The sequence below is a fragment of the Zingiber officinale genome, chromosome 4A, assembly GCF_018446385.1.
Source record: "Zingiber officinale cultivar Zhangliang chromosome 4A, Zo_v1.1, whole genome shotgun sequence".
NCBI lineage: Eukaryota > Viridiplantae > Streptophyta > Magnoliopsida > Zingiberales > Zingiberaceae > Zingiber > Zingiber officinale.
Window position 1 is genome coordinate 21944348 of NC_055992.1, and position 14765 is coordinate 21959112.

The 14765-nt window shown below is 40.3% G+C and overlaps 2 protein-coding genes across 4 annotated transcripts; both read left to right on the forward strand.

Moving 5' to 3' along the window:
* Positions 1–8910: 8910 nt before the first annotated feature.
* On the forward strand, positions 8911–11027 carry LOC121969689. 3 transcript variants are annotated; one of them, XM_042519914.1, is made up of 6 exons: positions 8915–9118; positions 9201–9271; positions 10033–10081; positions 10150–10256; positions 10351–10433; positions 10507–11027. In XM_042519914.1, exons 1-6 carry the CDS (start codon positions 9070–9072, stop codon positions 10811–10813), a joined length of 666 nt encoding a protein of 221 aa, XP_042375848.1. In that variant the 5' UTR covers positions 8915–9069; the 3' UTR covers positions 10814–11027. The 3 variants fall into 3 exon arrangements, with proteins under 3 accessions (XP_042375846.1, XP_042375848.1, XP_042375849.1); XM_042519915.1 differs by having other exon boundaries at positions 9051–9118; positions 9994–10081; XM_042519912.1 differs by having other exon boundaries at positions 8911–9118; positions 10033–10256; positions 10353–10433.
* A 902-nt stretch (positions 11028–11929) lies between these two features.
* On the forward strand, positions 11930–14500 carry LOC121969690 (probable leucine-rich repeat receptor-like protein kinase At1g68400). The gene is made up of 3 exons (XM_042519916.1): positions 11930–12988; positions 13070–13447; positions 13570–14500. The coding sequence occupies exons 1-3, from the start codon at positions 12136–12138 to the stop codon at positions 14121–14123; spliced, it is 1785 nt and encodes a 594-aa protein (XP_042375850.1). The 5' UTR covers positions 11930–12135; the 3' UTR covers positions 14124–14500.
* Positions 14501–14765: the final 265 nt, after the last annotated feature.

Below are 14765 nucleotides of genomic sequence, written 5' to 3' on the forward strand. Positions count from 1 at the left end.
TAATATGAAATTCAAACAACCCCTTAGCCATCAAGTGGCCGGCCACTCTAGGAAGTGTAACCCCCACATTAATTCCAATTAATGTGGAGACCATTAAGAGTTGTAACCCCCATGAGGTGGCACTCTAGGATGATGTGGATCAACACTATTGGTCCACATCTTGCCACCTCACTAAATGACATGGCAACAAGTGTAACCTCCTCATTTAATGTGGGTCGGCCACATTAAATGTTATGGAGGCTTGTAACCTCCATGAGGTGGCACACATTGATGATGTGGAGCAATCCTATTGGTCCACATCTTGCCAACTCACTAGTGATGTGGCAAAAAGTCAAGTCAAACATGACTTTTTCTCTTCCTCTCAAATCAAGTCAAACTTGATCAAATCTCTCTCATGGTTGATCTAATCCAACCATATGATTCAAGTCAACTTAATATAATGAATTTAATTCATTAAATTAAGTTGATTTAATGAGTGATAATCTAAATTAGACTAATTGAATACATGAATCAACTTGACTCCAACTCAATTAGCCCAATTTGGATTACTCTTAATCCAATATGATTCATCAAATGAATCTAATCCTCTTAGTTCATCATATGAACCAAATCTCCATCTAATTATCCTTAGTGTGTGACCCTATAGGTTCTTGTAACGTTGGCAATGCCCTAAACCCATTTAGGAGCATAAGTAATGAGCGGTATCTAGCAACACATCATTACTACCCAAGTTACAAGAATGTCGAGATCCGACATCACCTTGTGACTACCAATTGTGACTCCTCACAAAATATGTCATTGTCCTTCTATCCTAGACATCTAGATTGATCAATATGAGGCATAGACCGTGTCATCCTCTAATCAATCTAAATCTTGAACTCGAAGTAGACTCACTCGATCAAATGAGCTCAACATCTAATGTTGACTCATTTGGGCATGGCCATGCACTTCGTGGTCTAACTCTATCAAGAATATTGATGTCGCTCCCGTCATATGGGAGGGATAGATCCCATCTACATCACTCACATCCCTCTGCATAATTTGTTACATACCCAGTAATCGCCTTTATAGTCCACCCAGTTACGGGTGACGTTTGACGAAACCAAAGTACATAACTCCTTATGTAGGGATCCATGGTGACTTCAGGTCTAAGGACTAATAGTCATACTAATAGCCACATGAGAAAGTATATGACACTCATATAACGATCCATGATACTTTCTCATGGCGGGTCATTCAGTATACATTCTCCAATGTATACCCATGTGTCAGCTTGATATCTCTATATCCATGACTTGTGAGATCAAGTCATCGAGCTTACCTACATGCTAGTCTTATTGCATTAACATTGTCCCTGAATGTTAATACTCGACTAGGAATGATTTAGAGTAGTGTTCCCTATATCATCTCACTATCGATTCAACTAATCGATTGATATAGGTATGAACCTTCTACTCAAGGACACTATTATACTTAGTCTATTTGGCACTAATACAAATAAGTATAATAACCAAACAAATGCCTTTATTAATATACAAGAATATGATACAATGAGTCCATACAATCATCAAATGATTGGCTCTAGGGTTCTAACTAACACAAACCATGTATATAAACTTAAAAAGACCTTATATGGGCTAAAACAAGCTCCTCGAGCTTGGTATGAACGATTGTCAACATTTCTACTATCAAAAGGGTTTCATAGAGGGAAAATTGATCCCACATTATTCTTAAAAAATAGTGGTAATGATATGTTTGTAGCCTAAGTATATGTAGATGACATTATTTGTTGCTCCACAAATAAAGATTTTTTAAATGAATTCATTAGTCACATGGAGAGTGAGTTTGAAATAAGTTTGGTTGGCGAGTTAACATTTTTCTAGGGTTACAAATCAAGCAAACAAAAGAGGACATTTACATTCATCAATCAAAATATGTCAAAGAGCTATTTAAGAAGTTTGGAATGGAAAATGCAAAGGAAATATCTACTCTCATGGCCACTAGTACTAAATTGGATAAAGACATTGAGGGGAAAGAGGTTGACTCCAAGGTGTATCGTAGTGCTATAGGGAGCCTTCTCTATCTTATGGCTAGTAGACCTGATATACTTTTTACCGTAGGTATGTGTGCAAGGTATCAATCTTGAGCCAAGGAGTCATATTTGAGTGTCGTTAAGCGAATTCTCCGATATCTTAAGGGAACTCAAAATGTTGGTCTTTGGTATCCTAGAACCGAATCTTTTGACCTAGTGGGATATACCGATTCCGATTATGCTGGATACAAATTGGATCGTAAAAGTACTAGTGGTAGTTGTCAATTTCTAGGATCCTCTCTAGTAAGTTGGTCAAGTAGAAAACAACATTGTGTAGCTCTCTCCACAACCGAAGCGGAATATATTGTCATGGGAGAGTGTGTATCACAAGTATTGTGGATGACTCATACTCTAGAGGACTATAAACTTACCTACAACAATGTTCAAGTTCTTTGTGATAACATGAGTACAATCAACTTGACCAAAAATCCTGTCCATCATTCAAGAACGAAACACATAGAGGTTAAATATCATTTTATTCGTGATCATGTAACTTAAGGTGACATCATTTTAAATTATGTTGAGTCAAAATCAAACTTAGCCGATATCTTCACTAAACCTCTTCCCGAAGTTGAATTTAGTTTTATTAGAAGGGAATTGAGAATGTGTTGTATTGATTAAATCACATACTCCATGATCACTTTATAGGTAAAGCTCTTTAAGTTCTTTTCACCTTAATTTTGCCTCTCACAAAAACATAAGATTGTCCTCTTGATATGATTTAGATGGGGGTGAGAGGTTAGGGGCATTTCTCTTGGTCATAATGCTTGTTATGATGCATTATGTTGGTCAAGAACAATGGTTTTCATATGGAACATTCATTTGTCCGATCATAGGGAAAGCCAGTGTACAAATCATGTGTATTTAGCCCAAAAATTATGGTTGGAAATTTTTATTGAAATACATATCAACCTCATGTTTGAATGTTGACGGTTGTGATTGGATAAGAGTTAGTATTGTATAATTAGATACAAACTTCTGACTCTGTTGAAGTTTTGGATATATTCAAGTTACGTGTTAAATTATCGAAAAGCAAGGACCATTTTTATTCTACTTATTTTTCTCGACTAGTAGCTGACATATGTAGTGTCTACGCCAAATTTCATAATTTTTAAATTGCTATAAAATTCTGTGTCAATTCTTGTTGTTCGACTATGATATTATCAGACCCGCAGCAGAAATCCCAATCGATTGGTCAATCGATTGGGAGGCTGTCGTCTCGCCCACAGAACGTCGCTGAATCGATCGCTGGATCGATTCAGCTAGTCTCAATCGATTGGGCGATCGATTGGTCTGGCTATCTGGATCGCACAGAAGCTTTGTGGATCAATCGGCTGATCGACTCCCTTGATCTCAATCGATCAATCGATCGATTGGGGAGTTCGAAGTTTCACTTAAAAGCTCTGTTGACCTAGGTTTTTCTCTCACTCCATCTCTTTTCTCTCCCGATTCTTTCCGTGCCCTAGCTTTTAGGCGATTTCTTCGGCGATCCTCCCACCTTGTCGGCGATCCTCCCACCTTGTCGGCCCTCCTCTCCGATTCTTCGGCGATCCTCCCGCAGCAGAAATCCCAATCGATTGGTCAATCAATTGGGAGGATGTCGTCTCACCCACAGAACGTTGCTGAATCGATCGCTGGATCGATTCAGCTAGTCTCAATCGATTGGGTAATCGATTGGTCTGGCTGTCTGGATCGCACAGAAGCTCTGTGGATCAATCGGCTGATCGACTCGCTTGATCTCAATCGATCGATCGATCGATTGGGGAGATCGAAGTTTCACTTAAAAGCTCTGTTGACCTAGGTTTTTCTCTCACTCCATCTCTTTTCTCTCCCGATTCTTTCCGTGCCCTAGCTTTTAGGCGATTTCTTCGACGATCCTCCCACCTTGTCGGTCGTTGTCTCCGATGGTCTTCTCCGGCATTGAGTGCCCTTTTCTTCTCTTTCTCTTCAACTTCCGCTCCCCTAGGTAACTCCTCTCGGCGACAAAGACTCACAGTCTGTCTTCCTCGTCGCAGAGCTCACAATGCCGAACTCAAACCCTAGGTAACTCCTCCATTTTTTTTCTTCTTCTCCTCTCTATTTTGCTCTTGTCAGTTGATTATGGCTAATCCTGCTGTTTTTTTTTGTGCATTTCATTCATGCATCATGTGCATGACATTTTGTTTTCTCTTTGCATTCTGTTCCATCGTGTTGCTTCTGTTCTTGTGCATTTCTTTTCCATCCTTCAGGAAGAAACAAAAGGTTGGAGAGTCGGGTGAGGGTTCCTCTCGAATGCAATCACGTCCTAAGCCTCCTACCGATCAGCATTTTCCAAATGTTGCCTTGCAGCAAGCCTTTAACCGAAACACTTTCAAGTTGATTCCTCCTCGTTCCATTGATCGAAAATTCTATCACGACTCTTGCTTTGAAGTGTTTTCCTTAATAGAGCATTATCAACTTTCCTCCATTGTTTATTGTGAACGCAGTGTCAATCCTAGCCTTGTTTCCGAATTCTATAACAACTTGCATACCTTGGATGGAGTTCTTTATCGCACTCGTGTTGCCAAGCGTAGCTTGGATTTTTCTTATCAGATTCTTCAGGAGTTTTTAGGGTATCGTCATTCAACGAATGATTTCGTATTTTATCCTACCCTGCCTGAGCTCTTGCCCCCGCCATTCGAGCATATCAGTATTGCTTCCATGCATCAGGCTCTTTTTGGTCGTCCCCGTCCAGATGGTCCACTTGCGCATATCACCACTTTCTCATCTCTTGAGTTATTTGCCCTGGACAATGCCCTATTCAAAGTCGTTATAAACTGTCTTCTGTCTATCGTCTCTCGTGCTTTGACCCTTCTCAGACCTTCTCACATGTTCTTGCTATTCGCCATGCGGCATCGCCTTGATGTAAACATTGCCTTGAACATCTTTCACTGCATCATTCATTTCACTCAGCCTGTACAACAGACAGTTCATATACCTTTTGGCAATCTCATTACTGATTGGTTAGAGTCCATGCATGTAAATGTCTCTCGAGGGAAGCTACAACATATGACATCTTCGTATTCCCGCATCTCTGCACGATCTTTCATGAAGACCGGTATTGAGGCTGGGTCGGATGGCGTCAGATGGATTGACCGACGTGCTCTTGGTGAGGGACCACGAGCTCGACCTCGGGGAGCAGGACAGCGCCGACTTCAGAGGCTGCTGATCCTCCGGCTGATATTGAGGCACCTGCTTCTCTAGATCCTGCTGTCGCTACTCAGATTCAAATGCTTGAGGAGACTGCGAACACTCGTCTTGAGGAGTTGTCCATGGTTGTTGCTGAGATGCGCACTGAGATTGCCACTCTGCGGACGAGTGTTGAGTCTTTGACCGAGCTGGTGTGCTCTTGGATATCAAGCCGCTCTCCTCAGCCCCCTCCTTCGGCAGAGGGTGTGCCCCCTGGTCCTGCTGATTCTTCCAGGAGTCCTATTGCTCCTACTGATGCTGCTGCTCCTTCTGCTCCTTCTGAGGGCGACATGATTAAGTTTTATATTCCGCTATGACATCTAGTGTCGCCTTTCTGTATGGATGTTTGTTTGTGTGCCTCTTAGTTTGTGGTGTGCATCTATGACACCATTTTGTGTTTTGTGTCCATGTTATGACTTGTCGGTTGGACATATGTGTTTTGGCACAGCCAATTTTAGTCTATGGTATGCATGATTCCTCTATGTTGTTTTGGTTTAAGGGGGAGTCTCCCTCTAGTATATTGTCTTTGCTTCTTGCACCCATTGAGGGGGAGTGGATCTAGTTTCTTTTTGATATTTGGCAAAGGGGGAGACATATGTTAAAGTTTATGCTTAATTTAATTAAAATTGAAATTCAAGCTTACTGTTTATGTTCATGCTTACTGCTTATGCTTAATTCAGATAAATTTCAACGTAGTTACAATCATTATTTATTATTGTATTATTATGGTGTATTGAAAATTAGCCTAAACTTAAATAGATTGTCAAACATCAAAAAGGGGGAGATTGTTGGTACAATCATGCCCTTGCTCTGAAAGTTTCAATGTGTTGACAATTATTTAAGTTTAGGTTAATATGTTGGATCTAACATGCATTGTGAGTTTGCAGGAGAAGTCCTTACAGGTCGGAAGATTAGATGCAAGGCAAGAGAAGTCCAAGATGGTTGAGGACCGGATTCTTGGCAAAAAAATCCTTGCAGGTCAGAAGACCAGATGCAAGGTAAGAGAAGTCCAAGAAGGTCGAGGACCGGATTCTTGGCAAGAGAAGTTTCTGTCTGTCAGAAGGTTAAATGCATGTTAATTCACCTATCAGAAATCGATTGGTAAATCGATTTGGACATGGTTGTGAGGCAGAATGCCTCTGGATCAATCAGCCAATCGATTGGAAGAAAGTCAATCGATTGGGAAGCTTCTGTGCGAAGCACAGAATGCTTCTGGATCGATCAGCCGATCGATCGGGGAACCAATCGATCGAGCGATCGATCCAGGAAGCCTCTGTACGAAGCACAGAAACCTCCTGAATCGGCTGATCGGCCGATCGATTCACAGAGCCACTGCGATTCTACGATTTCACGAGCGAGTGTCTGAATCTATTCAAGCACTACCCCAATAGATTGAAGCTCAATGAAATAATCTACACCGTTGATCTTGACGCGATGACTTCTAACGGATACTTGTGAATCGATTGAGATATAAACCCAATCGATTCACAACAACGATTATATGAGAAACGACTAGTTTTCACGATGTTTAAAAAACTGGAAGAAAAAGGAACATAATCATTCTAGAGAAAAACACTGTTCTATTGCTCTTGTGTGATCAATCTTTGAAGTGCTCAAGACCTCTCAAGGGTTGAAGTTCAAGCTCTCGATCTCGCCACGTTTTCAAGTTTCATGCTGTAAGGAAGAAGTATTTCAAGTTTGTAATCTTTTCTTTCTTCTTCATTGTAGTGGGTGTGATATTTTTCTCTTGGAGAGGGAGGTTTGTAAGTCTTGTAAGGTTTCTCCACCTTCGGTGTTATTCCGAGAAGGAGAAGTTTGATAGTGGAAGGATGATGGTGGTGTGGATCCTTGGACTAATCACCTCCTTGAGGAGGTAGATACCAAGTTAATACAAGAGTTAGCATTACTTTCAAGTGTTCGCTGCGAAAGATTAAATTAATCAAGAAAACGAAGTGAGTCATTCACCCCCCCCCTCTAGCTCAACCAATCCTAACACCAAGAATATTTACGTGGTAAAATGTTGGTTGTTCCCCTTGGGTAAATTTTGCCCCGACCGGTCCCGCACACGAGTCAACATGGTTCAATGCAAATCCAAGCTTTGGATTTGCACCCCCCTGCGCACCCACGCATGAAAGAGAGCCTCTCCTCATGTATTTGTTCATATCCTCAATGCATGTGAATCAATATAAACTAACTATCATGCCATGAAACTCTCAATGTGGGACTAAAGTCTCATTCACAATAAAGCATCTTTCCTCTTCCACCTCTTCTCCATTCACATCTATTCAACACTTAGTACCGACGACAAGGGAGGGACGAAAGAAAAAAATGATCCCTACCCCCCACGCTCGAGGTGACAGCGTGGAAGAAGTGGAAGGCGAGAAGGAGGTTGGCGGAGGAGAAGACTGGAGGGAAGGGAACGGCGGGCCCGGGGATGACGAAAAGGGCAAAGCTGACGGAGGGCACAGCATAGCCCTCGAGGACAGTGTTTAATCCGACAAAAAGTATCTCGACAAGTCAACTTCGGGTTGCTCACGGTAAAATTAGGGTGGAATCGAAATTTTGGGCCCCTCTCAAAAATGGGCCTGAGCCGAGCACCTCCTGGGCCTCACCTCAAGTCTGGGTCTGGCGCGATGACTAGTAATATATCATAAATAGTCCCAATAATTTTTTCATAATTTTAAAATTTTTAAATAATAATATAAATTATTTTTTAAAAAATATTATTATTTAGTTTAAATAATATTAATTTTAAAATGGAAATTAAAATTTTTAAAAATATTTATTTAATATAACATAAGAATAACGAGGTAATGAATGGTGAAACTATAAATAATAAGTATTTATATTAAGAGCTATGATAAGCTCAAGGAAAAATCTCAATGAAATGCTCAAGGATAGACACATAAATTCATGACCCATCATTTCACTTTTTGTGGATCCCATTATTTTATAGGTCTATCCTTGAGTATTTCATTGAGATTCTTTCCTTAAGCATATCATTTTTCTTATATTAAATGAATATGAGTATATATGAATAATAAAAAAGATATTAATATAATAAATATATGACATGGGAATTCATAGTTTGTGAAAAGGTAAAAAATAAATTAATGGACTAATTCATATTAATGCCCTTCTAAATATGACATGAACTTTTGATTAGTTACGAATACAAGGTTTTACCCTTTTGGGATTTGGACATTGTGGTAAAAAGTGAATATGTTCGTCCCTAGTGGCCCCGCTAATCCATCCCAGGGTCAATACGGAGGAGGTAAATTACAGACGGCTATTAGCCTTTGAAATAATGACTAGCACATAAGGGAGGTATTTACCTTGACTTTGTCGAGATTTGAATCCCAGATTTCATTATGACAACACTTCATGTGTTAGTCTCTAGACCCATCCGAGGGGACCTTTTGGGATTTGGACATGAAATAAGGTGAAGAGGGGTGGACTATTTTATAATTAAATCAAATTTTGGAGGGTAACAATAGGTAGTTTGAAACTATGAAGAAATGTTTTAAAAATTTGATGAATTTTAGGAGGTAAAATGAAAATATTTCTATAATTTATTTGAGATTATTGTTGGGCCTCCAATTCAAAATTCGAAGGAAGGTTCAAGAGACATCTGAATCGGCCTTTAGGCTTTAGCGAATCGACGCTTGTTTTCTAGGGTTTCTTCCGTTCCGTTCTTGTGGTGGTGTTTCGCCAGGGGAGCGATCGAGAGGATCTCGGCGATATAGGGTTCCTTACCGGCGGCTAAAACGATGTCAGGCAAGGAAGTGCGCGAATACACCAACCTCAGCGACCCGAAAGGTATAATTATACTTTCGAGGTAGCCACCGTGCTCATCGAAAAGGAATTACGAAGTGTCAACTTGTTTGGTTCGTGTTGGCAGATCGAAAATGGGGCAAGGGAAAGGACAAGATCGATGACGAAGATATCACGTTCCAACGGATGGTAGCAAAGGTTAGCCAATCGGCCCTTCTGTAGGTCACAATTTGTTGAATTCTACCAACTAATTTTAGTTAATCAGAAAGATTTTTTTTATTCTTTTTCTTTTTAATTTTATTTTATTGTACTACCTCCTTTTATGCTGTTTAGTAAATAAGCATTTGGTATCATGCTGCACCTGGCTGTTACAAGCCTTAGCCCCGTGTCAAATTTATTCCTAACTACTCAAGTTTTGATATATTCCAGGGGATATAGATGATGATTTCTGCATAAAGTCTTTAGTTGATTGACCTTGGCTGTAGGAATTTCAATTTTGTTATTCAAGATGAATTCTTGTACTATGAAGGCTGTGTTAGCTTATCATTGTAACTTGTAACAGCATTCGATGTTGGCATTATGTGCTGTGTTAGAGTAACATATTGAAACTTTTTAATTTATCATCTGTTTATGTCCAACATGCCAACTTGGTATTCCATTTATATCTTATAAGATTGGAAGGAACAACAAACAAACAAGGATATGACTGAAAAGTTGCATATACTGAATTTCAACTCCCAATGGAACTTTGAAAAACTTTTTTTAGTCTAAGATGTACTTGCTATTTTGACAATAGCCAAGTTGAGCTAAAAAAACATGAGCTAAGTTGGTTTATACACCGATGATTTATTTAAACTTTGTTGTACTTTGTCTAAATTTGTAAGATTCTGGTTCCCATTTTCTGATAACATGCCCCGCAGGGATATTGGCTTTTCCTATCGGGCGGTTGATCTTTGCAGATGCAGGAAGTTGCCGGTGAACGTGGAGGATACCTTCATGGGCGAGGCGGTACTTGTTTTTACTGGTTTCTAGCAGTATGTTTTCCAATGATTTCATTGAGTCTGCTATATCTTCAGCTTTGGACAGCGATGACTTGCTATACCTTAAGGAACAGATGGAAGCTGAGGAAGATGCTGAACGGCTTCTTCGACGGACTGAAAAACGGGCATTTGCTGCATTTAAAATATCCTCATTGGATGAGATTGCATTATAGGCATTATATTTCTGTATCTCCTTTTTGTTTCGTTTCTTTTTTATTTCCATGACTGTCTGATCACAAAGCTGCAAGTTTGGTGGATTCGTCACCTGCACCTTTGCCCTTGCCACTTCGGGTTGAACCAAAGCCAAAGAGTGGAATAAGGTCCTCTATTTTATGTCAGGTTATTGCTGCATTGCACTGACTGGAAATTGATCTTCATTTGTTTGATGAGCAGACAGCAGGATATCTTGAAAAAAATTATCCAGGTTATGCCAAAGAAGCAAAAGGTTTCAAGTCCTAGTTTGCTGCAATCTGAGCATTCCAACCAATCCTCATCTGGAAGAGGTTCGATACCCGTAGACAGTGAGGGAAAACTGGAAAAGAGTCTCTCTCCTTCAAGGCCATCAGAAGTTCATAAAATTTCATGTTCAGTTGTCACCAACTCACCACAGCGAGAGCAAGAACAGGAGGTAGATGCAAGGCCAGAGACTACTGTCAAAAGTTTGCTTGGATTAGCATATGAAAGCTCTGACGAGGAATGAGCAAGCCGGAGAGATCAAATGTGTTTTTGGATTCACTTCCAATTCAACTGTTTCGTTTTTAAAATTTAAATTTAGATCTTCTTGGTCTGTCATACAGATTTTGAGTGTTTGAGCAATTTGTTGGTAGTAGGCATTGCAAGATGAGTAAATGTGCTGTATCGTAACTGGGCACAGCGATTTGTCGGTTAGTGAGATTTTCATATTGTGCGGTGGCTCGTACATAAGAGCAGGGATCTTCTAGTCCTCTTTTAGCTGACCAGGTTTTAGTCCATTGTACTGATTGGAGGGATTCAATGATCCTCGTCTATTTATTGATTGGAGGGATTCAATGGTCTGCACTTGCTAAACAAGTGGAGACTACCGAATCCTTCCAATCACTGCCCTTGGTCAGGGGTGGATCTAGGTGATTCGCGTCCCTATTGATCACTGCCCTTGGTCAGGGGCGGATTCAGGTGATTCGCGTCCCTATTGATCACTGCCCTTGGTCAGGGGCGGATTCAGGTGATTCGCGTCCCTATTGCTCAAACTATTATAGAGTACATTGACTACTAATTATTTTACATTGCCTTGAGTTATGTGGTGTTTATAGATTTAACTCATTTGACACGCCTATGCCCAGTTTACTTAATAGGACAGGTTTACTGAAAGGGTGGGAATAGAAATATTTGTCCACTTTTTACAAAACGAAAGATGGCTCGAAGGATGAATTGTCAATCAGATGACTTTTGGCTAAGATACTTAAATTTTGGTTGAATACATCTAATTTTGTCCGTCAGCTATTGTTTCTAGTGTGTTTTTTTCTAAATTTTATTTCGAACATATTAACCACCATAAGTAGTCTCACTTTGTGATCAACGATGAATGACTTAAGTTAGCAGGGTAGTTTAGAAATATTAATTCTAAGATTAACACATTTGCTTTGTTCTTGATTAACAGTTGGACAAATATTGCTTTGTTCTGTTTATTTAGAGAGATTAATCTGGCCAGATACACCAATCATTTGCATATTGCATGCTTTCACATCATCAGATGATCTCCTCCCACCTAAATTGCATTGCGATATTAATAATGTCACCAATTCCAAATATATATTAGCATGCATGACGGGCCTCTGGCTGCCTATCATTGGTGCAACCATTCTCACCTCCCCTAACGGCTATTCAGTCAGCAAAGCTGATCATTGAAGGTCTTAGCAGACTGAGTTGTTGACCAACATAACTTGACAAAAGCAATCAATATGCCACCTTTAAGAAGGTCACTCGTCTTCCTTTCTACCTCAATCTTCTTTTGCATGCTATCTATATCTCCAATTTCCTTGCTCCATGGATTTCAGTAGCAAAACCATGTCCATGTTATTCATAGCTACTTTGTTGCTGGAGCTGACTTGCATTGCAGCTTCAGGCAATAGATCAAGACAGCAGGTGCTTTATGTAAGCGAAGCTGCCGACCTGATTAAGCTTCGCAATTCCTTTAGCCCTCCTCTAATCCTCTATGCCAACTGGACTGGCTCTCCTTGCTCCACTAATGGATCCCAATGGTTTGGCATCACTTGCCATAACTCAAGAGTGGCTGGCGTTTCCCTTCCAGGAATGCGACTCTCAGGCTCCATCCCTTCCACAGTTCTCCAAAATCTGTGGTACTTGGCCTCCCTTGATCTTAGCAATAACGCCCTCTATGGCATGCTTCCTACTCTCCAGGGCCTTATCAATCTCCGAGTTGTCTCCTTTGCGAGTAATCAATTCTCGGGAGCGATTCCTCTGCAGTTTGTGGCTCTGCCTAACTTAGCTAAGTTGGAGCTCCAGGATAACAATCTCAGTGGAACAATTCCAGCATTTGATCAGCAAGCACTGGCGCGGTTCAATGTGTCACACAACCACCTTGAAGGAAGAATCCCGAGCAACCCTGTGTTGCAAGGGTTTCCTACCACTTCATTTGCCAACAATTTGCAGCTGTGTGGGAAGCCTTTGGCCAACCCATGCTCCTCCCCAACTTCTCCAGCTCCTCCAAGCGCAGGCACCGCAGCGAGCAGTCAATCGAGCGGCAAGTCATTGAGGTCTTGGGCTATTGTCCTGATCGTGATCAGTGCCCTGGCAGGCGTTTGCATGGCGACGTTTTGCATCTTGTTCTGCTTGAAGAGGCGGAGTAAGAAGGCCACAGAGAAAGCATTTGATCTAGGTATCGCACTGCACTTTTCTCATCTATGCATCGTATAAATTTGATTGAATATACTTAAGTTGCAATTCCACTTAATTGTAGAAGCTTCCCTCGCAAAGGGCTCAGGAACTTCAGAGATCATATCAGAGGCGAATCAAAACAAGAACTTGATGTTCTACGACAGAGAGAAGGCTACCTGTGGCCTCGACGATCTGATGAGATCTCCAGCAGAGTGGTTGGGAAAGGGGGAGTTGGGGAACACCTTCAGAGCAATGCCGGAGTCGGGTCGTATCATGGTGGTGAAGAGGCTGCACGGCGTCAATGGAGTCAGCAAGGAGGAGTTTGTCCAACAGATGCAGCTACTGGGAAGGTTGAGGCACAAGAACCTGGTGGAGATGCTTTCCTTCCACTGCTCCAAGGAGGAGAAGCTGGTCGTCTTTGAGCATGTCTCCGGAGGAAACTTGTTTCAGCTTCTACATGGTAGTAACTAACTAAACTAACTCTACTAAATTTTGATCGCCATTTTTTGTACAAAAATTAAGTTCGATCGAGTAAAACTAAATGTTTAAATGTCTGATATATGCTTTATCTCGTGGTGTCAGATAACCGAGGCGAGGCAAGGATCGTTTTGAAGTGGGCAGCGCGACTGAATATTGTGAAGGGAATATCAAGGGGCTTAGCCTATCTCCATGAGAGCACGCCGTTTCACAAAATTCTGCATGCAAACTTGAAGTCATCAAATGTTCTCATTGATCATAACGAAGAAGGCAAAGAATACAATTCTAGGCTTACAGATTATGGTTTCTACTCTATTCTACCTTCAACTCAAATCCACAGCTTGGCGGTTGGAAAGGTACCTGAATTTTCTCAGGGCATGAAGCTTGCAGACAAGGCTGATGTTTATTGCTTCGGCCTCATTCTCCTGGAAGTTGTTACTGGTCGATTTCCGGGAGATGAGGAAGATCTACCGGGGTGGGTGAGATCCAATGTCACTAACGGACGGCCTACTGATATCCTGGACATGGAAATAGCTTCGGAGAAAGAGAGGTATCCAGATATACTGAAGCTGACTCAAATTGCTCTTGATTGTTTAGAGATAGATCCTGAACGCCGTCCAGTTATGAACGAAGTGGTCAAGAGAACAGAAGAAATCTGAGAAAGAAGCAAAGCAAGTAGCCTAAAATTAAAAAAAAAAAATTGTTCCATCAAACATCTGGTGTGCCAAGTCTGTCAGCCTGGATTGCAGTATAACAGCAGATTGGAGTTGTAAGATTTTTAGTTAACTTATCCTTGTTAGATTATTGCTGAGAAACAAAATGCTATCTTGCAAATATTACCATGTCGAGAATGTAAACTCAAATTAGTGTTCTGTACAAAGTTTGGATAGTCAGTTCGTTGTTCAATTTTGTTATATTTTTATTCGCATATTATACCATACTTGAAGAAAAATTTACTCAAATCAAGATCAGTGTATATGATCTAGAACAAGATGAAAATGGATTTTGCAGAAATTAAGAGCTTACATTTATTTTCCAATTTACAGAAATTAAGAGAATATACCTTTATTTTTTTTTTTAACTTGTCATATGTTCTTCAATCATCAGGAGATTCGGTTTCAAGATCTAAATGTAAATAATAATTTTAAAAAATAGGGTTACAATGTAAAATTATCAATATTATAATAAATGTCTCAACGATATACAATAATTGGATGTCTACAAATCGATAGACATATTTATGTAGTTTATAGAATATTCTATCACATTCTTGCATATTTTCATATTTTTTCTAGTATGAT